Source organism: Electrophorus electricus, chromosome 4 (genome assembly GCF_013358815.1).
Source record: "Electrophorus electricus isolate fEleEle1 chromosome 4, fEleEle1.pri, whole genome shotgun sequence".
NCBI lineage: Eukaryota > Metazoa > Chordata > Actinopteri > Gymnotiformes > Gymnotidae > Electrophorus > Electrophorus electricus.
In genome coordinates, this window is record NC_049538.1 from 7,216,477 (window position 1) to 7,241,476 (window position 25,000).

At 44.8% G+C, this 25,000-nt stretch overlaps 1 protein-coding gene across 2 annotated transcripts in view; it reads left to right on the forward strand.

Moving 5' to 3' along the window:
• The first annotated feature begins 10,956 nt into the window (after positions 1–10,956).
• tshz1 (teashirt zinc finger homeobox 1) overlaps positions 10,957–25,000 on the forward strand; it is a 32,654-nt gene continuing 18,610 nt past the window's right edge. The window contains exons 1-2 of one of the 2 annotated variants that reach the window (XM_027022432.2): positions 10,957–11,117; positions 12,988–13,551. In XM_027022432.2, coding sequence (XP_026878233.2) covers positions 13,512–13,551 — 40 coding nt within the window. In that variant the 5' untranslated portion in view covers positions 10,957–11,117; positions 12,988–13,511. Of the gene's footprint in view, positions 11,118–11,871; positions 11,925–12,987; positions 13,552–25,000 lie in introns of those variants that run through there. The other variant, XM_035525333.1, reaches the window with a different exon arrangement.

Here is a 25,000-nt window from a genome sequence, read left to right on the forward strand (position 1 = left end):
TATCTGTTCCCCCCCCCTTTCTCTCTCTCTCTCTCTCTCTCTCTCTCTCTCTCTCTCTCTCTCTCTCTCTCTCTCTCTCTCTCTTTCTCGCTCAGAGGTGTACAGACTGGGTAAAAATGACTTATCTTGCCAGAGATGTATTGGCCCTTCAGACTCATATACTCCTGAACCTGAGGTGTATGACGTAGAACCCATCAATCACTCCAGCCCATCAACATGAGATAAATATTCTAATTTCAGCATAGCAATATCTTTGAAAGACATCTAAAGAGCTATTACTGCAGGCCTGTTTTCATCAATGCGGGAGTGTCAGTCTCTCTCTCTCTCTCTCTCTCTCTCTCTCTCTCTCTCTCTCTCTGTGTGTGTGTGTGTGTGTGTGTGTGTGTGCATGTCTGTGCCTGCTTTAATTCCCCCTAGGACATTTGTGCTCTCGTGAACCTAACAAGCAGTAGGGAGTGGCAAAGTCGTTCACTTAAAGAGTTTGGTCACTAATGACCAATGTAAACATGCTCAGATGTTGTTCTGATCCATTACCTTGCAGCTGTTTTTGATAATGCATGTCAGAGCATTGCAGAATATATATGCATCACCAAATGCATAAACCTCTAGACTGTCTCGCGCCTCCACCTTCAGGAATTAGGCACCCTCTCTGCCATCTTCAGTCGAGACTTTAACCAGAAGGACTATATCAGCCATTACTAATCAAAAACATATCCAGACAGTATATATTTATATACAGCATACATACATTTAATTAAAAGCTAGTCTGCAGGGGCGTTAATCGCACTTAACTGTATCCCACTGTAAAGCAGATTTTCTCTAGTTCGCCACCCGCCTGTCTCACTCAAACGTTCTGCACGTTCCTTCTCCTGCTCGAAGCGAGCATCTCGCCACCCGCCCGCATCCCTCTGACTCTGCCGCCCGGGCTAAACCGTTCCACTGCACTAATTGGCCAGTGTCAGGCATGACACCAGAATAAACAAACGTAGCTCAAGAAAACTGAGACAAATGTTGGGTAATTAAACTGACGCGGGGTGGGGTGGAGGAGGGGAGGTGGGCCTGACAAAAAAAAAACACAAGAAAAAGAGAGAAAAGAGGAAAAAAATCCCACCCTGTGAGACAAGCTCTCGCTCTCCATGCTTTGAAATGTCTCCCCTCTCCTAATTAGTCACCGTTTAGCGAAAGAGAAAATAAAAATGAATATATGTAAAAATAAGTGAAGTGGTGCAGCATGGTGTGAAAACGCTGGATAGTGGTATGCTCCCTTAGAATAGAATAGAATAGAAAACAAGAAAAGAATAGAAAATAATACAATAGAATAGAAAGAATAGAATAGAATAGAAAACAAGAAAAGAATAGAATAGAAAACGAAAAGAATAGAAAATAATACAATAGAAAGAATAGAATAGAAAGAATAGAATAGAATAGAAAACAAGAAAAGAATAGAATATAAAAATAGCAAACAAGAAAATAATAGAATAGACTAGAATAGGAAGAATACAAAATAAGAAAAGCATAGAATAGAAAACAAGAAAATAATAGAAAATAATAGAATAGAATAGAATAGAATAGAAAGAATAGAATATATAACAATAGAATAGAATACAAACAAGAATAGAACTGATTTTTAGCTTTATTGGCTAAAATGTTTCCGTACACAAATTGTCCCGAGGTGCGCCCAGCCTCACACAAATGAAACACATCTCAAATAGCACATAAGACAAGTGTAGAGCTTAAAGCCCACCCGCGCAGAGCAGCGACATGACTGTAACCCTCAAACTCTGCACTGTGATGGTAATGGCAGAGGTTATGAAGCACTGGCAGGTGCGGGACCTTTTGAGAGTCACGCTGGTGCAGTCATTCTCCCTCCCTCATTCTTGTAACAGACATGGTCAGATCTTACTAAAAAGGGCATCACGTGACTTTGGAAACACAGAAGTGTTTTTTTTTTTTTCCTTTTTCCCCATTCCCCCACCACTGCGTTGCGTACACCGTCCCTCTTATCCTGGATCTCCGCGTCCCTGCCTTCCTCCCACCGAGCTCCGTGCCAGGACCTCCTCCCCTGCCTCCTCTTCCTCCCTCCTTCCTCCTGACCGCGGTGTCGGCGGATGTTCATGGGGATCTGCTTTCACTCCTGATGATCAGTGTCAACGGTTTCTATTAGCCATCTGCCCTGATGGACGGCCGGTCTCCGCACACGTGTCCTTGACCGCAGTGTCGCGAGGGAGGAAACGGGTGGATGGGGGCGTGGCTGGGGGGGGGGTGGTCTCCATCCACAGCCTCCCCCGGTCCCTCTCCACAGCCACCCCGCATGCCTGCCGCTCGCGCTCTGACACCCTCTCGCAGGACATCCACAAATTGGGTAGCTCCTCGCAGCAGTGGGCGTGGACTTGGGAGTCCTGTTCACCGTTTAATTGGTTAGTCACCGAGTGCCAAAGCTCGGCGCTCCGGCCGTGGTGGAGCAGGCCTTTTCAGACTGAGAACACGAGCCAAGCCTGTGATGAAATCATTGTCTCCCGGTCTCGTTACATCTCAATGTCTCCTAAATACTTTGGAATGAATTCGATTAAACACGTTTGAGAATAGCGAGACTTCATTAACACTGAATTCTTTTGAATCTCAATAAGACACTGTAATGTTAAGTCGACTGTCAAACATTTACCGCATCACCAAACCAGAAGCTGTAATAGTTATGTAGCTGTGCAATGTAGACAGACACGCTGCAGTCAGGGATCAGTATAAATGCATTTCCATTGTAAAGACGAACTCACCTTAAATGAGACCTTTTAAAATATGTAACCATATTCAACGTGTCCCCTACTGCCACAGATAAAGATCATATTAATGGTATTTCTCTGCTTCAGCATTGTCACTTACTGATTGATTATCAAGTGATTTATGTTTTAATATTAAATGCAGCCATGACAGCCCATCTAATATAATACTGAGTTTTAAAAACAACTTAACGGGCGGCTAATGGGCAAAAAAAAAGGAATGATCATTTAACATGGATGAAGCAGCTTATCTCCTACACCTTCTCCATGTTCGGAGGGGTGTGTGTGTGTGTGCGTGTGTCTGTGTATGTGTGTGCGCGTGTGTGTGTGTGTTTGTGTGTGTGTGTGTGTGTGTGTGTGTGTGCGTGTGTGTGTGTGTGTGCGTGTGTGTGTGCGTGCGTGTGTGTGTGTACGTGAGTGTGCGTGCGTGCGTGTGTGAGTGTGTGTGTGTGCGTGTGTGTGCGCGTGTGTGTGCGTGCATCTGCGTGCGTGCGCTTGTGTGTGTGCAAGCGCGCGTGTGTGTGTGCACATGTGCGTGTGTGTGTGTCAGGTACAGGAAGACTGGCCTCTGAGATACTACCCTGTGTAGTACACTGCGTTGTTCTATCCCTCAGTAAAACAAAAATCCCTGCGCAGACTCCTGCCAGCGTTATTCATTCAGAGGAAAATTTATGGATGGCACTTTATAACAATTAATCAGTGTGTTTGACTAATAAAGTCCCCCAGTTGGACAGGATGGGTGGATGTGAGCGGAAGCTTGGTCATGGACAGGGCTCTGTCACTGCCTCTGTGTTAACGAGCTCAGGAAGGCATCTCCTCCTCTCACACTCGCTGCTGTGCACGGCCAACCCAGAGAGCAGCAGCGTGGGGGGAATTGATACAGACCAAAACTCCCATACCGAAAATGAGACATTTCTGTTTGCTAAACTTGAGAAATTATGAGGGGAATATAAAATGATGGGAGATATGTGCGCGCGCATGCGCGCGTGTGTGTGTGTGTGCGTGTGTGTGAGTGTGTGCGTGCGCATTTATGTGTAGGTATGTGTGTGAGAGAGAGTGTGAGTGTGTGTGTGTGTGGGGGGGTGTGGGTGTGTGTGTGTGTGTGTGTGTGAGAGAGAGAGAGAGAGAGAGAGAGAGCGTGTGAGTGAGTGTGTGTGTGCTTGTGCGCGTGTGTGCACACGTGTTTATGTGTGGGCATGTGTGTTCGTGAGAGTGTGTGTGGGGAGAGAGGGAAAGCGAGAGAAGCACAGAAATATTTCATCTAGTATTATAAAAAATACAATGTCACCCAGTCAACCACCAACCTAGTCAGTGTGATTGGGAGACTGTGATTAATTAATGTAGTGTAGTAAGATTGGGCCAGAAGCAAGAACGTTTGTGTGTAAATGTGTGTGTGTGAGTGTGTGTGTGTTTGTGTATGTATGCATCAATGTGTGTATAAGGGACATAAAGGCTGAGGGATTGCAAATGTCAAGGAAAAAAAAATAAAACAAATACAGTAGCCAAGTGTCGTGGTAAGAAACTGCAGTGGGGGGAAGGCGCAGTGTGAATGAGCGTTGGCAGGCATTTACTCCCATAACCCTGAGTGGGGTCGGGCCGGGAAACCCCGCGCCCGGCTGAGAGAGGAGCCGCATTGATCCCGACGGTGTCTGTGTTCGCGTTCCCGTGCCTGGGCTTTTGGATGGGCTCCGCGGCCCTGGGTGGCCCCGGCTTTACGGGCCTCCATGATCAAAGACGTGAGGCGTATAAAAGGCGTTTATCTGAGTCAGTGTGCAGCTCCTATTTCTGGCAGCGAGGGCAAGGGCCTGCTGGATAGGAGAGAGGGAGGCTTGGCTACAGTGGTGCAAAGGCTCCAGTGCCTCCACACTGTTATATAAACCAGCCCCTATAAAAACAGCCCTTGACTGCTTAATGGTGTTCAGCGAAGCCAGAGTATCGGCTAATTTTAGCCTATTTGCAGCCGAGGCACTGAGAGGCTCTCCTTCAGAATATCACTAGCCTGAAGAGTTGAGGGTTCGCCTACTCATGGTAATTCTAGTGGAAGTCTCTGTGTTGTTCCTTAAATCATTTCAATTGAGTTTTCAATTTGAAAATAAAATAAAGTAAAATAAAACCTATGAGGAATTGCATTAATAGGGCTGTGGATGAACATCAAAGAGTCTTAAACTGTGGCTGGAGACATATAGTACTGAGGGAAAATAAAATGTGTGTGTGTGTGTGTGTGTGTGTGTGTGTGTGTGTGTGTGCGTGCGTGCGTGTGTGTGTGCGTGTGTGTGTGTGTGTGCACGCAGTGGTTCAGGATTCTGTGGTCCTTTAAAGTCATTTAAAACCTACACATGAGAGGAGAAGCAGAAGGAGCTTAAGGAGATGTGTGTTTCTCTCTTACATCAGGAGCAGAGAGAGACTAGCATTGCAACCTTCAGGCGACGGGTTTGACCGGGGCCGCAAGAACAAATACGGAACAAAAACCAAACAAGAACTCTAAGCTGCTCTTGAAGCCCATATACCATCCAAGGCCCCTCACCCTTCTCTCGAATCTTCAGCTGAAACATCTTAGTAATTACAGGGGGAAATATCAAGAAACCATATATTTTCATTCTCATTTTTCATTTAGAGCAAGAGGTCTTTTAAAACCATTAGTCCTTTCAATTGCCTGGTGAGGAGTGTTGCTTTTAAATGGTAGATTTCTAAAATTTTATATTTTAAAAAGATGACATTAAGGTCTGTAATCGCATGGTAAACGCAAGCTGTATTGTTTTAGCTGTCTGCAATTAACATGTATTCCACGTCTTGTCTGTGTAACAGAAATACCATTTTACTACTTCCTCTCAGCGCTAAGCCGACCTATTCGGGCATCATGTTTGCTTTTTCACGTGAGCGCGAACTTTGTGTTTCGTGTGACACTGCCGTTCGTCCCGAGTTGTGCAGAGGACACCATCTCTCCGGTGCGGGGCGATCAAAGAGGCGCAGCCAAGTGGGAACGAAACGGGCGATCGTTTCCGAGCTCATGCCTCCCCCCTAATGGCTAAAAAATGCTAATTGGATGGAGACTGCATATGTCAAACCAAACAAAAGGAACAGGGGCGTTTGGCAGAGAGGGCTCAAGCTGGGATGGTGGTGGGTTTTGGAAACGAGAAGCGTGTCACTTAACTCCAGATGGTTTTCCAAGAGCCCATCGTATGCTGGAGTTCCCGTTGAAGCCCAGCTGTTTAGAGATGCACGAGAATATGCCAACGAAAGAGGTCACCTGATTTGGACACACGCAGCACATGGGCGTGGGAGGTTCCAGACAATAGGCTTCTGTACCTGTAAACAGTACTCTGAGTAATTATGTGGCGCGCCGTTTACCGTTCCATGTGTAACATAGCTCAGCCAGTTCCTGAACGATGAATTGTAGAAACTGCAGAACTAAAACACGCTGGCCGTCGTTTCAGCACCTTCTGAGCGATCGGTATTAAAAAATACAGCAGACCTGCATGAATAGGAAACAATTTTAACTTTAATGTACAAATCTTTCATTGATAAACCTTTATTGAGCAGTATCAAAAATGCAGAGTGGAGCACGTTAGTTGCATAAACTACTGAACCCAAGAACGCATTAAGTTCAGCACATGTGCAGAGATCATATATAATATAACCTGCTGACCTGTTACTTTTTGTCCCCTATGACTTTTGCATGAGAGCAGCAGCTGCATTACCATAACCGAGGCTAAACCAGCCCTTAATCAAACGCTTAGTGCTCATCACGGCACAGCGGAGAATATCCCCCAACTGTCCATCAGGCTCCAAGCACAACTTATTCTTGCCTGCTCCCTACAACTGTAAAAGTGTCACACTGGAAGGTCTTTGCGCATGCTTGCTCATCAGTATTTTGTGAAACTAAAAGAGTAATGAGTTATGTAAAACTGTGATGGGTCTCTCTCTCGCTCTCTCTCTCTTCTGAGGGAGCTGACATTTTAATTATCCTTTCCTATCTGATGGATTCCCAGATCTTTTTCATGACATGGCACGAGGCTCATCTTTATATTTTTCCCTCTTTATTTTATCATATATCCTTCGATTCTGCCCGTCCATGAACATATGAAAGTCATTTGGCCTGTCACTGAATGAAGGCTGAAGATTTCATACATTATGGAAGTTTTTTTTTTTTTATCAAAAGTTTCAAATCTTTCTTGTTCAAAAAGGGGTCTGCTGCTTGCATGAAAAAGGGAGAAAAATAACTTCTTATATGGACGCAATTGTGATGAGAGAATATTTTGTCCCTGGGGATTCTGTTAAAATAACCCAGTCTTTCCTAAATGTGTACTACCTGAATGGTATATTTCACTTTTTAGGCTGTAAAACTTTTGTAAAACAAAAAAGTAAAGAGGTGTTTATAAAGAATAGACACCATTACATGGTTTACTGTAGTCCATTTATTTTTTGTGTCTTTAAACAACAAATAGATCATCATTAAATGTTTGGATGAAATATTTCCTTCCATTCTTCTTCCAAGGATTAAGATTAATTAAATTTTTTATTTTTTATTTTTTAAAGCACTAATAAAGCAATAGAAAAACAGAATTCATTTAGCTTCCTGGGACGGTTTTGATAAAGGTATCGGCTGGATGCCTGAGGGTCATAAATATTAATATCAACATGATACTAGGTAATTGTGTTAAATATTACTACTATGAAAAACTCAACACAGGCTACACTGAAAAAAACAACAACAAAAAACAAACAAAAACCACATTGGATTTGCAAATTGGACTGTGGGCATGGGTTTCACGTGAGTTGTTTGCTTTAACCATGCCTGATACATTTGTGTTGTTTCAACAGCTACAAGTTTAAACATGAATTTATTAAAGCGAATGAACATCTGGTCTACTGCATTCAACAGTGCCTTATTCCTCTTATTGTTTCTAGGAGCAGGAGTAGGAGGAGTGATAAACGCATTCACTGCAAACAGCTCTCGAGACCAAAAACACTGGGGTACAAAAATCCCTACAACATGGTGGAGCAAGCGGTCCTTTGAGCACCTGAATAGTTAAGCTGCTCGCAACACATTTTTTTTTACATGTTGGCTCAAGGATGTTGGGTTGTCGTGCCAACAATTCAGATATAGTTGGTGGCAACATTTGTAAGGGACAACAGTCATTCCAGTATTAATGGTCACAATACTGATAGCGCTGGTTTCATCTGTCATGAACGCTAACTGTAAGGGAGAAATTATAAGGTTTGTTTGCTACACCAAAGACAATGATGAACTTTTTTTTTTTTTTAAGTAGCCTAGCAGTAAAAGTTCAATTCAATTTTATTTGTATAGTGTTTTTTACAGCATTTTTTTTTTCAGATAGAATATTTACAGAAATCTGGATCTAGATTTCTATATTTAATGAATATGAATTCAATATTATCATAAATAAAATGCAGATGTTCTGTCAGAAGTAAGCATAATATATTTAACTCCAGAATCGCACGAATTTATTTGCTTAGCATCGAGAGCACTTTAAGTGCAGGAATGAAAGGGGGCTGCTCTGTGAAAATGGTTTAAGACCTGTAGAGAGAGCTGGTAGGTGTTTCATAATGTAACTGTGAGCATTAGGACCTCTGACCTGTGGCTGACTGTGCTGTCCTTTCAGAAGGCTGACGTCATCACCTATAAGAGGAAATATTTGGAATTACTTAGACTAAGTAAAATGGCACCACCGATTCACTTAAGGCAAGATCTAGGCAGAAACTGGTAATGTTTTGCATGAAATTGTACTAAGTTGTGAGTTAAACATGATTTATTTATACTTGTATAAGCTACAGGACAGTATGGGAGGTCTGATTGTGTGTCTACACATGCCTTGGTTTACACATATACATAGAAGGCCTTGAGTCTAAATAACCAGACTAACACGCGGCTCTTCAACCAAACTAAAACACACCATCTACAAGTGGGGAGTTCCACAAATTCAAATGTATGTGTTAGCCTGTTTTTTTTTTTTTTAAAGAATACATTGTGTTTGATTTTCTTCTTCATAGAAGATAAAACCCTGTCATTGTCACTGTGTACAAAGGTGATATACTCAGGGTGGGGGGGGGGGATTATTGTGTATAGATGTTTAGAACTTGACATACATGTCTGTGGACATGCACAGTGATGCTCGGCGTCGTATGTCTCGCGAATGGCCAGGATGATAATGCTGATCTAACGTGACGAGCCGCACATGAAAAGGCCTCCTTCAAAGACCGGCATTTCACATCTCCCTCGGCCCTTCACGCCCAATCCTATCACAGATCCCGCTCGAGATACCTCGTTCTGGGCACCACTTCCTCAACAGCGCCGACTCTTAACATGCAAATGCCTGGAGATCGTAGAAATAACTGAGCAGAACATAAGGGGCAGCCATGTCAGAGTTTAGATGGGAAAATACACAAACAGGCTACGCAGGTTCACAGTCGGTCAGCAAGACCAACACGGAGTAAACGTTTGTTCAAGCAGAGACAGTAAATACTTAATAAAAATGTCTGGGCACCAGTGTGCATGAAGCAAGCCTTCCTTCCCTCCTGTGATTTCTACTGAAACGGAAGACAGAGGCTGGACTTTTTAAATTCAGATAAAACGGGTGTGACAGGCTCTGTTGTGTTCAGCTTGATCTAGTGCAGATTTATCATTAACAATGAAAAGTGTGCTTTACGCGTCAAACAGTAAACTTGGTAAAGATAGATCCGTGAGGGTATGTAAGGTCAGTCGGAGGGCTTGATATCTTGGGATGTGTCTGTGGTACAAAGCTTTGCGTGCTCAAGCCTAAATGCAACAGGAAGCGAAAATAATCCCGCAAAACAGGGACGTGAACAGTCACAGATGGATAAAGGAACATGTATCTCTCTCTCTTTCACACACATCCACACAATCATATATATCATATATATATACTCACACTTATTTGTCAACATTAATTCATGTAAAAATGGCTCTGCAAAATAGGGGTAGATAAACTATATAAAAACAAAGTATTGGTTTCTTTAAGTGTGTGTGTGTGTGTGTGTGTGTGTGTGTGTGTGTGTGTGTGTGTGTGTGTGTGTGTGTGTGTGTCTGTGTGTTTATACCTTAGTAACTTCAGGACTTATTGATTGACAGAATGACATTAAAATGTATAAAACTGGCCTTAGAAATAGTAACCCACCATAAGCTGCAAGCTTTCTGATAGAAAATAATTTACAAATAAGTTGCCATTTTAAGTTGCATACAGGTTAACTCAAGTTACTGAGATACAAATCATATATTAAAACCGATACGCTTCGACACCTGGACGGTGAACTACAACTGCGATTTTAAATCAGAATAGATGTCATCCTGACCTCCGTTTTCTCTGCGCCTTTCATGGTGACTTCTTCGACCTGTATTTTTCCTCTTTACTAAACCCGTAAGATGTATTGTTTAAACAGCTTTCTGGAAAACGTTTAACACGTTAAAACTTTATGCACGTAAAACAATCACGCAGGCAATGTACTATGAGTGTTATTATATAGAGAACTACGCGTAACTCATTGGTCCTTTACGATACCTGTGCACTTAATCACTGATCTTAATCACTGATTCGGAATAATTTTATTGTCTTCACCCGACTCCTGGATAAAGTTTGAAAATAAAGTTTGGGTTTAATTTGAAGAAGTCTGGTTTTAACGGTTATACAAGGTAACGAACCCGAGATAAACGTATTACTACCGAGAAATGTACGCTAACACATTTACAGACAAGTTGAGATTTTTGTATTCAACAGTTCAGCAGGATTTTGGACACGTCTAATAATGTTGATAGATTAATCCTTAAAATGTTAATAATAATAATAATAATAATAATAGTAATAATAATAATAATAATAATAATAATAATAATAATAATAATAATAATATTTTAACTTTTAGCAGCAAATAATTGCCGAATCAAATATTACTGTAAATATGCAAATATAAAATCAGACAATGTTATGGATATCCTACTATAACAAAAGGAAGCACATTTTTGACATGTCTTTTTTAGAATTATTAACTGCCCTTCAACCGTAAATAAATGTTATTATACATACTCGAACGCGAAACTGGTGCATTTTCCGGACCTAATATTGCCGCTGCGCTGAGCGGCGTGTTTGCGCCAGGTCTGCATGCTTTTCTGATGGAAGGTTGGTGACGTAAGACACATCAATAGCGACAGGCAGATCGCGGTAGATGCGAGGATGGATAGATCGACAGATGCTGGGGCGGAACTTGGAAATATTTCCACATTATTAGCCTCTACCGACAGGCGAAGAACGTAAATGAACAGTAAGATTGCAACTGGCAGTATCTCAAGGATGTGCTGCCCCATAAAAGGTAAGCGGCTGTTTTAAAACGCCTAGCTGTAGAAAAGAGTCAATTTTATCGTACACCATATATAAATGTCACTGCTTTACTGGAAGTGGAAGCGCTTTAGAAAACTGCATGCGATATAAGTTACAATTACACCTCTACAATCCCAGTAGTATTTATTGAGAAATACAGGTGAATGTGTACACTCACCGAGCTCTAAAACCCTCTTGAATCGGTCCAGAATCCGCTTGAACAAGGCGCAGCTACATTCTCGGCGAGGACGTGCGCTTCCAGCAGCAGCCGCGAGGAACAGGCTTAAAATCCGCGAGCAGGGAGGTGCATCTCGAGGCTATTGTCGGGGCGACGTGAGGCAATTTCAAGGCCACACAAAATTCGCTTGGGTTCCAGGCTTCCCTCGTGTACGCTTAAAAACAAACCCACCCACTCGCCAACTTAGAAAGAGTGGACATTGCGTCAATGATGAAAAAGACGACCTTTGGTTGAAAAAGTTCAAGCTTTAGTTCAGTTCTGGACTGAACTGGTCGGTCTCAGCAAAGTGCTGACTATAGGTTATACATCTTTTGTCAGTCTTTACTTCATAGGCACTGTAGTGTTTAATGCGATGAACACGTTATTTAATTTATGGATGTTTTGCAATTGATGAATAAGTAATGCGCACCGATGGAGAAAGCCTTGCTACGGTCACACTGAACTTATTCTAAGAGTCCCTCCCCTTTCCGCGCAAACTGTTCACTTCCTAGTAAGGTGTAACGAATCAATCTGCAACTTCCAACTGTCTTTTACGGGGGTGGAAAGAGGCGAGAAAATCATGTATGAAATAGCGCTGAAATTACAATACTGCTTACAAGAAGTCGTTAAGTTCCTGCATTCTTATACGACAAGGCTTCATCTGTTTTGACTGTTCTGTTACTGTTTAATATTTAATAACTGCCGACAGGAGATGAGTGAAACAATCACGTGGATTATTACAGTATTAATACAAATAGTGAAATAATAGTAATAATGTCTTAAATAGTGGACTTGCTTTTGGTTTGTTTGTGTGTGTGTGTGTGCGCGCGTGCATTTGTCTACATGCACGCAGCTTCAATGCGTGCGCAGTCTAAAGTACTTTTTCGTGTTCTCCGATAGAGAAAATACTGAAAAGCGTAGACAAGGTGGATGCACTTTAGGAAAATCGTCACGTCGCCGTAGTCTCTTTGTCGAATAGCGGCATTCTGTGGTTTAAAAATCGGCTATGGCAGCGGTTGTTGCCGAATACATTTGATAAAAGTGAACAATCGAAACGATCCCTTCTCCAAAGACAGCTTCCTTTACTTCAACCGATCCTGTTTTGGGAGGAGGGAAAAAAACAGAACAATTAAAAAGATTGACAGGTAGGTTTTCACTGTCAGAGTGACGCTCCTGGAGGGGTGGAGTATAGAGAAGCAGGAAAGGCAACTCGATGCGTCTGTCTATCAGTTGAGACTGTCTGAAATGCTCTCGCATCTTGAATGTGCGATACATATTTCAGCGGAGAGCTGAGACCAGACCCCGTTTCGCTTCTCTGTAGTTTTATAAAAGACAATTAGTTTCTGTCCGTTTTTGCGAAAGAGGGTCGGCTACGTTCGCGTTTTTGTTTATCTCGTCCTGTAGGCTACGCGTCACGCTTGCCCAGATCAACTGTCCACATGCTGGCGGAGCATGGACGGACACTGTTTTTTGTGAATATCGGAGGGAACGTGGGAAGCTGAACCGAACCTCCAGTTGTGCGGGGAAACGGTCCGCCGAATGCGCCCTGACGTCGAGCCTGTTTGATCTGTTTCTCCTGGTGAAGTGACTGACTGACATTAACCATCTCACGTCTGTCTTTCTTCCTTCGTTTGTCCGAGTATAGAGCTTAAACCGGGGAGGAGCGCCTGGACGGAAATACAGTTGGACGGGTTTTCTCTGATTGTGGAAGTTTCCTCCCTTTCCTCGCTACTGTCCTGGTGAACATCTGCTAGTATTTCCGTAATCTTTGGATGCAAGCGGAGAGAATGAACAAGGCGGCTTTTACAATTGATTATGTTCTGCGCCGTTAGACTGGACGGGAGATATCGCAGTTCTTGGCAGTCATGCAGTGAGTTAATAAACGTGTCAGCCAGAAATATCTGCACATGAAATTTTGTTTCGAAAGCATTTGGTCAGTAAACTTAAATCTTAAAAAAAAAAAAAAAAAAAAAATCTATCGACTCTACTGAGACTTTATTCGACTGAGTGACTTTCTAAAGGAGAGAGAGGGGAAATAAACCCTGGTCGATTAAAAGAAAACGGAACGCCTGAATACAAGATTTAACATTTTTCCAAATAATTTATTTTTTCGTCGCCGATATTTTGATTCTGTATGAAAAGTCCAGTGGAAAGAGTTGGAGAACAGCAATGCCGCGCAGGAAGCAGCAAGCGCCGAGGCGATCGTCAGGTAAGCCGCGCAGACTGGCCGATGCCACACACACGTTTCGGGGTTATTGTAAGTCTGAGGGTGAACCATGGTAGCAGTCATTTGGAAAATAAAATTTGTTACATGGCCACGGACGCTCACGAACCGCAGGCCATTTCACAAAAGAAAACAGGGTCGCCAGCGGATGGTACGGGTACAAGAATATTTTTAAGGCTACATGACTTGAGTTGTTACGTTATAAACGTGCTAGTGGCGTTACCTCGAGCTGAATTCACCTGGTAAGGTTTATTATTTTATTTTTTTTTTTCAGCTAAGATAAAATACGCCAAATTACAGGATGGTCAAGACCCCAGCTAAAATGTACTTTGCAGAGTTTTTCAGCCCCCCTGTTTAGCCGCGGATTGCCATCCTTGATTTGATGCTTGATTGATCGCCTGTCATGTGGATGCCTTTGATCTATTCATTCCTGATAACCATCAGTGAATCATTCACCATGGAAACACGCATGCGCTCGGCCGCTCTAGACACTAAGGACAACTTTTGCCCCCGCTGTGCGGGAGAAACGAAAGGGGGTGACATTCTTGTAGTTTTTTTTTTTTCGTCTCAGAGAGAGGGAAAGAGGTGGTTGCTGGGGCGTGTCGGGATCACAAAAAAAGTAACACCCTAGAACATCTCTTGCTTGATAGAAGATCCTGATTAGGTCTGGGTGTCTCTCTGGGCTCTCCTCTGCTGAACACATTCATGGAAAAAACCCATACTTTATGAACAAGCCACGCACATTAGTTATGAACTAGTCACTCACATGATGATGGACTTTCGATTGATTTTAATTTCTCCATTGACTGGTCTTACCCCAAAGACTTGTTTTGGAAGTGAGAATATAGCTTAGCAGTGGACATTTTGTGACCCGTAGATAGGCAGGTTTTTTGCCCTTCTAAGAAAACGCTCCCTCTGAAGGAAAGAGCATCAATGTGGGTTTAACACGAGGCACGCTGGTGGCGTTTAACCCCAAAAGTCTGGGGAGTATCAAGTCATGCCACGCAGCTCCCGTGATCAGGTTCACTTCGTTCAATATTCGAGTGCTCTGGCGGGGAAACCAGACCGGATCAACATTGCGGGATGTCAGGTCTGAAATGGGTCTTTTTACTTTCGGAACTTTCCGGGCAGCATGGGCTCCTGTGAAGAGGCTGTGGCAGGGAGATAGTAACTGATGTGTAGGGATGAGATGGCAGCTGGTAATCTGACCTGGCAGGTCCTGCACCAAACAAGCCGTCAAGCTCCCCCGGCCTCTGCTGAGTATTGATTTAATGGTCTTGTCTTTTGACAAGCACATACATCGTTGGATGTAATGGCCAATCAGGATTTGGCAGGCCCAGTTTCCCATCAGTCCCCGAACCAGACAGCTCTCCTTGCGCGATCGAAGCAAAGCCAAACAGGTTCACTTGACAGGGACGGGCAGAACCTGTGGCTATCCCAAGGTGAGACATGAGAGCGACTCCCAGAGAAATGATCTGTTTGTCAACATTTAGGTTATCGTACCATGCTTTACAATTATGTTAGCTTTCTTTAAATGGAAAATGAAGAATCAGGCACTGGGGTGTCAGAACCCAGGGGTTGGGGCGGGGGATGCAACGCGTGCATATTTTCGATCCCGCCTGTTTTCCTTGCTTTGGGCAGCCCTGATTATTTTTGGTGGCTACTTGTTTTGTCCGACTCTTTGTTGTTCTTTGGCTGGGATGATTAGCGGGGCTCGGTCTGGCTGCTCTGTGGCAGGACCACCCAGCCTGGACCTGCTGCAGCCATTCGTTTTCCATTCGCTTCCTCCCCTCGGAGGCGGATGCCGTGGGCCTCCGGTGTCGTCAAGCGCACCTCAGCCTCCGTGGAGAGCAGGGCACTTCCCCGCGTCTGTGTCCGGGGCGGCCGTAGAACCCCCGTTTTGATCTCACCGCACGGCTTCTTGACCCCTGTGGTCGCCCGGCTCTCACGACAACCCAGCCTTCAACCAAGCCAACAGCTTCCTGCTCCGTGGCTCCGTCAGCAGGCTGGCTCGTATTTGGATACGTAAACAACAGTTTCAGTCTTCTGGCTTTTTCAGGCATTCACGTTTTTGCATGGCTCTCTGAGTTCCAAAGATGCACATTTGTTTGTGTTGTGGTTCAGATACGCAGATGCCAATAGATCCGGAAAAAGCATGGTGGTGGTTAAAAAAAAAACCCCACAGGCAAGGAGCAAGCCAGTGCTTCAGTTTGAAAAAGCGCAGGGAATCGTTAAATCCAGCCCTTTCCTGAGGACGAAAGGGAAAAAAGGTAACGGTTGCTCTCCTGCTTTCGTTAGATAGGGGCCCTAATTATCTGAGCTTCTGATGGATTTGTGACAGCCCCTAACGATTAAAGCTGACAAATTCGGCTAGGTGTCCGCTCGGCAGCTGCCTTGATGTAATCAAGTTGATATTATACAGTTCCCGTAGCCTGTAGTGGCACATTAACTCAATTTTCTGGCGCAGGTGACAAATGGACTTTGCTACCTGACTAATCACGTCACAGTGGCGATGCTGCCTAATGACCTCAGTAATCCTGGCTCTTAACCGCACCGCTGGGCCCAGCGAGGCTCCTGGCCAATCAGGGCTCACGCTTAGTCAACACGCCGCCATTATCTCTGTGTGTTAAAATCACCGCCATTCCATATGGTGCTGAACTCTGTGCCACGCTGGCCCCAAACAGTGAACACCGCTACCTAAACACTGTACACTACCTCCGGACACGCTGCTGTTTGATCCGTCTGGAACAGTGTTGTGGATGGAATAAGTATACAGTTACTTATTTAGGCTCATGAACAAACATGTCTGTTTTTTTTTTTTGCTCTGTTGTTACACCGTTGTTACTGGAGTAATTTTATATTTCTTGTAGCTGTAGTGATCTCATTTGATTGCTGTTATGCAGATGTAGCATTCTTGCAACAACTCACAGATATGTTTACCCTGTTGTCTTATTTAATATGATGAAGGAGATAAACGGATAGCAGCTGTGTGTGTTGGCCTGTGTGTGTGTGTGAGAGAGAGAGAGAGAGAGAGAGAGAGAGAGAGAGAGAGTTGAAGGTGTGTAGCATGAGCAGAGCGATTAGTTTTCCCTATGGACTGTGTAGTGCTTACCCGTAAGGGAGCCCTTGTTTATATTAGCTGACCTTGACTGATCTTAATCACAGTTATACATTTACAAAACCATATTAGAAAATCACACAGCATATAGCAGGAATGCATTTTCAAAGCAATGATTAATTTCAGAGATGGCAGAAAGGAAATAAAAAAAAAAATCAAGAAATATTTACATTATGACAGACGTGTTTGCTGCTGTTTCTTTGATTTACTGATTTATTTTTGAATGTTTTACGATAGCCCTGCAGCATGATTCGTAGGTAGCCCAGTGCAAAAAACAGAACAGCTTGGCTCTGGGGTCCGGCTCTCCGCCAGTGGGCCCTAATGCACGCATGAAGCAACTCGCTGTCATTAATAGGTGACATTGACCTCTTTAGTCGATACTCATGTTTACGCCCACCACTCAGAAGTAATAGTTTAATTTGCATATGGTGGGGGGAGGGATCAGAGCCAGCGGCCTATAGGAAATCAAAGAGTATCCAGCCGCCGGGGCTGATGGGAGCGGCTCTCCCTTTGCCTCAGAATGCGGAGGTTGAGTCGAGTGATGAAGATAAACGACAGGTTTTATGGGGAAAGCAAAAGATCGAAATAAAAATATGTTCTGGTATGCGGAGAGCATGACTGCATGTGGCGCTGTACTGCAGTGACGCTACAGTAAAGCTGTACCGCAGTAAAGTGATCCTGGAGCCTAATGAGCTCTTACACGATTGGGAGTTTTTAGTTTCCACATAAGTTATGTCAGCTCTCCGTCTGTCCTTGGGCTACATTAAGGGTCTCTCCAGACTGTGTGTGTGTGTGTGTGTGCGCGCGGATACAGCGAGAGTGTCTACCTCATGCGTACCTCCTGTCGCGCCATGCTTCGGTCAGAACACAAGCACGCGCAGTACTGCTAAGAGGCAGCGTGACTCCAGCGCGGGTTCGGAATGGTGTAAGGGCCCCGAGCGGCATTCTGGGAACACGAGCTATCAAAGGGACCAGCTGCATTTTATCGCTCTATCTATCTGTCTTTCTTCCCCTCTCTGAATCTCTCTCTCCGCCTGTTCCGATCCCCTGCGTTTCATTTCTCAGCTAATTTGGTCCGCAGTGAGTCACAGAGAGGAGAGCATGAAGCGAGGAAGAGAAGACAACAGAGAGCAAAGCTGAAGTCCTGACCCAGTGACGAGAGTTTCGCAGTTCGCCGAGTACATGGAGGTCAGCGTGTCCCCACGGGAGGCTGGCGCTGCCTCGCCCCGCCTCGCTCTCATCTGTTGCGGTTTTCCCCTCTCTGCTGTTTTGTCACTGCTCGGAGGAGGGGGCGAGGGCGTGTGTGTGTGGGTGTGTGTGTGTGTGTGTGTGTGTGTGTGTGTGCGCACAAGTGATGTTTTTAGAGGGCCTGCTCGAGTTTTCTCATCCCAGTATGGCGTTTTCCTCACACTGTCCGACATACATCCGCAGCAGATAAGAGTTCCAAACTACACGGCCATCAGATCTGCTCGCTCCTTTAAAAAAGCGTCTGCGGGGGGTCCTGCCTTTGATGTTTTGTGTGTGTGTGTGGGGGGGGGGGGGGTGTGTGTGTGTGTGTGTGTGTGTGTGTGTGTGTGTGTGTGTGTGTGGGTGTGTGTGTGTGTGTGTGTGGGTGTGTGGGTGTGTGTGTGGATGTGCACGTGCGCCTGCATGAGTCTCTGGATCTGAAAGGAGCACCCGCAGACCACATTCCCTTGGCATCTGCAGCACGCCGGCCGTTCGCCAGCGATCGCGCGATGGCCGCACCGGCGGCCGGGGCCGCGGGCAGGCCCGCACGGCTCCGGCAGATCAGTGCGGAACGAAGAGGAAGTCCTTTGATGATGCTGGGTAAACACGCGCTAAGCCCCCTCTGAGGCGGGGAAGTCACGTTCTGGGACTCTCCGTTCCTCACTCCCGAGGCCCCTGTGACACCCTCTTCCTCCTCCTAATATCCTGCACCGCCAAAGACACAAGGAGCAAGATGAAAGCCAGCCAGCCCACCTCTGTTGTTTTGCCTTCCTGCATCTGCCTTAGTTCCTTGATTTTTCGAATAAGCTTTCAGCTATTTTAGCTCAATGAGAGCAAGAGAGGGAGGAGATGAGGGAGAGAGAGAGAGAGAGAGAGAGAGAGAGAGAGAAATGGAGGGAGAGCGCCAGCGAATGGGGCCTAAAATAAGAGCTGGAGCGCAGGAGTAAAGAAGAGGTGATCGGAAAGGTATTAGAGCTGACAGATGAACAGAAGTGGGGAGGAATTCTGCCGCAGCAGCTGGGACTGCAGTCATTATCCTGACAGGTGTCAATTAAGAATTACTGCCCGCCTCAGTGCTGCTTCTGGCCCAGCTGTCTGCGCACCGCAGAAATACCACTTTACCCTTGTCACTTTGTTAGTTCTTCACCCTGCCCTCCGAAAATGAGCCGCCCAGGCAGTAATCGATAACCAGTGTATTAGCAATTATTTTGCACATTGATTTACGAGGGCCAACGACTCCTACTGTGCTGTTATTAGCCCTTGATTAGATCTGCCCGAAAAAACACACACTTGGCACGCATATACACACACACACACAAACACACACACGCACGCACGCGCACACACACACACACACACACACACACACAGAGAGCCCTGTTGCCAGGTGGATATATGTTTCCACTGAGGCCCTGAGGTCTAGAACAATCTTAGTGCACAGTGTTAGGGGCTCTGTTTGGCCCTCCATCACGAGGGGCTTTTACAGAGACAGGTACCTCTTTGGTGCCCCTCCCATCTCTCTCTCTTACACACACACACACACACACACCATCACATGCATCCCCCTTCCGGGGGAGTGAAATACAGTCCCATCTGAGGCAGGCTCTGGATGGATGCTGGAGAAGGAAGGTGGGGTGGGAGGTGTGGTTACATGGGCTTATAACTGTGGGGGCGTTAGTGCCATGTTGTGGTCTCCTCCAGCTGAGTGGATATAGTCCTTCGGTGTGTGTGCGGTTCCTGCTAACAGGAGTCATAGCTGGATGAGCCAAGAGCTTGAGGGAGTGCCGATGTGCAAAAACAAGATAAACAAAAGTCCTGTTTGGAGTTCTACAATCTGTGCATAATTTAGGCTTTACTAGCATTTATCATTGCATCACATGTGCAATGAATGAAAGTGAATACAAAACAACTCTGCGTGTGTGCGTGTTAGAGTGTCCGATACTGTCACTGTGTAGACTATATTGGTATGATACTGGCAGTATTAGGATACTGGGTAAGTGTGTCTTTGGTACCCGCAGGAGAAGCTTAGGAGAAACGGCCCATATAAACCTGCTGAAATGTAACGGCTGAGGACCGTTCTGCTCATGAAACAACGCTGCATGGCTTAGAGTGTGACCTTTCGCTACAGAAAGGCTGATTATGTGTACGACGCTGAGCGGTAGTTCCACCATTTGACCGATCAGTGTGTAGATCCTTCATAAAACCTTTTACGATGGCCCTTTTTGCATATAAAACAGCACTGCTTTGTAGTGTCGACTGTGTGACTAAAGAGAAACTCCGCACTACAGAACAACATATTGTTTGTTCGTTTTTGTTTCTTTTATATGCCCCTGCAATAGCAGTATTACTGATGCATTCTAAAAAAGATTTTTTCACCATCTCAACACTGTATTGGAAAGAAAATAACATTTTTATAGTTTTATATCTTGCCTAGGAATAGCTGCAGCTTACTTGGTCAGGGACAAAACTCATCAAGATTTATTTAAATGCCACGCTCTTTTTATGAATTTTTGGTGAAGCAATTAACATTTAATTAAAGACACTTAAAGGAAAAATCCACCCTGGATTGACTCGAACATCAATATTTATAATCAATGTGTGACAATTGCACAGCTGAAGAAGGACCTCATATATATATATATATATATATATATATATATATATATATGGTTTAACAGCCTAATGTTTTCCTCTATTACCCACAATTCTGGTCATATACCCTAACTCAGTACTTGCATTACATTCTGGACCTTTGAGTATAGATTTTCTTCTCTTTTAGATTTCTGTGTTGGATTTATCGTTAGCCTGATGTTGACTGAGAAAACGTGACTGAAGAAAGGAGGACCAAAGCCTAAAAATCTGACTGTTATCATTAATGCTGGAGATCTTTGAAATATTTTCTCTTACAAAATGCTTTTGGAACTGCTACAGCAATAATCCTTTTGAAGCTGAAGAAAAAAAATCCAGTATCAAACCAAGTAGCACCAGAAATGCAAAGTACATCGGAAATATTGCGGCACCAAAAGTTGAATATGTTTCAGGTTGAGCTTTTCATCTGGTGAAAATCACGACCGCCCAGAACAGTTTTAGTGTTCGAGATGTTTCTTCTGGTCTACGTGGTGACGCGTAACCACATGGCTAAGGAGCTCAGCATCCTAAACCAGCTCAGAAATCCTCCACAGTCTCGATTCCCTTGTCTCGCTAACATTTACAGTTACATGAGCTGCACAAAAATGTTTTTTTTTGTTCTTTTTGTTTTTGAATGAACAGAGAACGTGCCGGTGTGATTTTTAGAAATGTTTTTTTTAAGTCAGAGAACTGTAGGACAGTATGGATTTTGCTGTGGTCAAGAACTGTTGGGTCTTGGCCACGGAGTCAGTGCCCGGTTGGGGAAACATGGCTTCCGCGATAAAGTGTTTTTATCCGCTCCCGATCCCCGGCAGTGGCGACGGTGGCGACCACATCCCTGGGCTGCCCCAGGGTGCCGCAGGGGGTCGGAGGAGAGCCTTCAGTCTCCGGTGACACCCTCCCTCTCCAAACCCATAGTGCTTTGCTGCTCCGAATCAGCCAAATAAAGACTCTTTACTGCCTTTTATGAGCCAGCTCGACGTCTTAAAATGGCCGCGCAACAAAAAAAAAGAAAGAAAAAAAAATCTGCTTCCTGCGCTTTTCTCGTGACACTTTCATTGGCCGTTTTTCCTCAAGTGTTTAGGGCTGAATTTGCAGTCCATCACTACTTAAGCTGCAGAACCCTCCGCCCCACCCCCACACCACCATCTTTTATTGCCACCCTGATAAGGGCCGGTCCACATCGAGTAAGACAATAGCACGGTAGCACACCGAGTGACAATAATTTCCAGCCTCTGGGGAGAAGTTGCTTTTAACTGATAGCAGACTGAGGAGAAATGAAGATCTTTTTTTTGGGGGGGGGGGGGTACCAGTTTTATGGTGCTGATAAGGCATCCGGGAATGGATTTAGTCCAGTAGCATCATTTTGGCCTCAAGATGGACAACAGGAGGGTCAGCCCCTCCTACGTTTTCACTCTCTTGCTCTCTTTCTCTCTCTCTTTCCTTTTCATCCGCCTCTCCCCAGGTCGGTTTTTTCTCTTTTCCCAAGTTTTCCCACTAGCATGTTCCTGAAGATTCCTCTATTATACCGCAGTTTCCCAAACATCATAATATCGGATGTAATGTGATTCGAATGTAAGTCTCCCACATGCATTTATTTCTCTCGGCCTCGATCCCATGCTTTGAAATGTATGACCAAGATGTAGATGTATGACCAAAGAACATCTTAGCTGTATGGCTAAAGGTTTCCTTCACGGTATATAAGGGCTCAGATAGTCCTAAGAGTCTCCTGTCTGCTTCACCCAGACGGGCGAGCAGGTCGTGATTCGCCTCCCCGCCTTGTCTTTATAGGTATTTATAGAGATCGGACACAATCGCACTCAAATGTCAAATGCCACATGTAGCGACCTGGCCAAAGCTTGTTCCGAGAGCCACGGCAGTCTCACACGGTCGTGCGTGCTGATGTAAGAGTAGCGGGGGCGTCCCAGCTGTTACTGGGAGATGCAGATAAATACATATCATTTACCAATACCTCTATCAAAAAGTCATGGGTTTAAAATGTACTCAAATTCACATATAGCTTTAAACACACACACACACATCAGATAAACACCTGGCCAGAGGTGGATTAGGACTAGATATTAACTGGGCTTAGCAGAATAAAGGCAGAGCTTTATGTAAGTTTGACGATAGGGACACAGCACTGATCACTGGCCTCATTCACTCGGCTGGGGTTTGCGCAGTGCTGGTGTACCAGGGAGAACCCCCCCGTGCTGAGTTATGGCCGGATGTTTGGAGGAGGGAAGCTGTTACGTGGCAGACCCTAACGGCAGACCCTAACGGTGACCTAAACGGAGACTTCACATGAACACCAGGTAACAAGACGTGTTTGTTCTTTTCATAATCAACAATAAGACATAATAATAGAATTCATATTGGTGCTCAGTGCCAGTCTCTCACTCAGTTAGACTGCCTCTGTGTTCCTGCTCGTTTGATGTTTCATATTTTGTTGTTGCATAAAAATGCTCCAGTAACGTATATTTTGATCGACCTTTTTCTAATAGTACAAGCAAACAAGAACACAGTTGTGGTGTCTGTGTGTTTGTGTGTGTGTGTGTGTGTGTGTGTGTGTTTTGAACACTGCATCATCCCTATGCTAAAGAGGCTGGCGGTGCAGTTCAGGCTGGCACATGGCCGCCAGCGCAGGGTCAGTGCATCACAGGCGTTAGTGGTGATATCCCTAAACACTCAGACTGCATGACTTAACTCACTGAACAGCGTGCGCATGTGTTCGTGTCAGGGGTGGGCTAATATCACAATACTTAAGTTAATATCACAATACTTCAAGATGTGTTCCACAATATGATAAGCTGGAACAGACACAGTGCAACAGCGAAATAGTACTGTCACATTTTTAAGAGGTTAGAAAAAACATTTATTCAGAGTGAGAAGCAAGAGAATAAATGAAACCACTAGTGTGTGTGTGTGTGTGTGTGTGTGTGTGTGTATATATATATATATATATAAAATAAATGACAAAATGGGCCAACATCCAATCAGCACCTTGTTACTATGCAGTATTCATATGACAGCGTGACACTGGTTGCTATTTACAAGCTCTATATATCTGAACAAATTTTTTTTTACTCTGTATAATTTTTATGAAGCAAGCGGTTGGTCAGTATTGTGGACACTAACAATTGTGATTATGTGTGAGAGAGAAATTACACTGCTAACTATGGAGTACTTTTACTGAATTGTTCGGTGTTCTTCATCCAGCCATTTTGAAGCATGTGTGGTGGTCTGTGGTTGTTGCCGTTCAGCTCTGGGACGGTGCCGTGGCTCTGGGCCCGAAGCAGAGTTTCGAGGCAGAGCGTTGGGGTCGTTTGATCCAGCTGCCTGAAGCAGTAAGGGGGCGGGGTAGGTTGGTGCTGTCTGACGCTCATCACTCATTGGTTAATGATACTCTTCTCTCGGTTATTCTCGCTGTTCTCCTGTTCCCTCTTTCTCCTGGACCCACGCAGTTCAGAGCAGGGGTTATCCACAGTTCACGACCCCCAGGTGGTCACCATAGTACTGCTATGTCCTCTTGTGTGTGGGTGTGTGTGTGTGTGCGCTTGTGTGAGAGTGTGTGTATGTGTGCAGTGGTGTGTGTTTGGGTTTTCCCCTAAATGGCCGGCCCACCGCCTTCCTCCTACACCTCGCTGTGATTGGTTCTCGCCTTCCGTCTCTGTGTGAGGTGGTTTGGGAGCGGAGTGGCAGATTTATACGCCTTGTGCTGTTCTCGTGGTGTGAGAGTTGAAAGGAGTCTCTCTGGCGCTGTCACTGAACTATGTCAGCCTGTATGGTTTCCTTATCCCCCCTCTTCTGTTAGGAAAGTATCAGGCGAGTGCAACTCGCTGCTATTGTTTAACGCAGGTTCTTGCCCGTAGGTGTCTTAATCGCTCGGCTTTTACTCCGTCCCGCAAGCTGAAAGTGAGGGAGGTTCCTTCTCCCCTCTGCTCTCCCGCCATGCCTCGCCTCGCCGCTCCTCTGGCCAACCCTCGCTCACTCCGTATGATCTTCCTCACACCAAATTTGGGTCACAGCTGCAAAGGCAACGGACTTGATATGTCTAGTTCCTAACATTGCTACCTTTGACATTGTGAGCCTGTGTGTGTGTGTGTGTGTGTGTGTGTGTGTGTGTGTGTGTGTGTGTGTGTGTAATAATATACTATTTAGATCAGAGCCGTTTAACTCAAAATGGGACAACGGTTACCTCTTCTCCTTCTGAACTATAGTACTACAACTATCACTAATAATAACAATATTTATTGGAGAATACGGGGAAGAAATGCGTAGTGTTAGATTGCAGGTATGTCTGCTGTGGAGGTGTGAGTGTTTGGGCATGTGGGTGTGCACACACAAGCATGTGATCAAATGGAGAAACCCCAGGGCTGAGGAGTTAACGGCTTTTACCCGGGCTAACGTCTCTCTCTGCTCGACTCGCAGCCGCATTCAGTGGCTCGCAACCTTAAATCA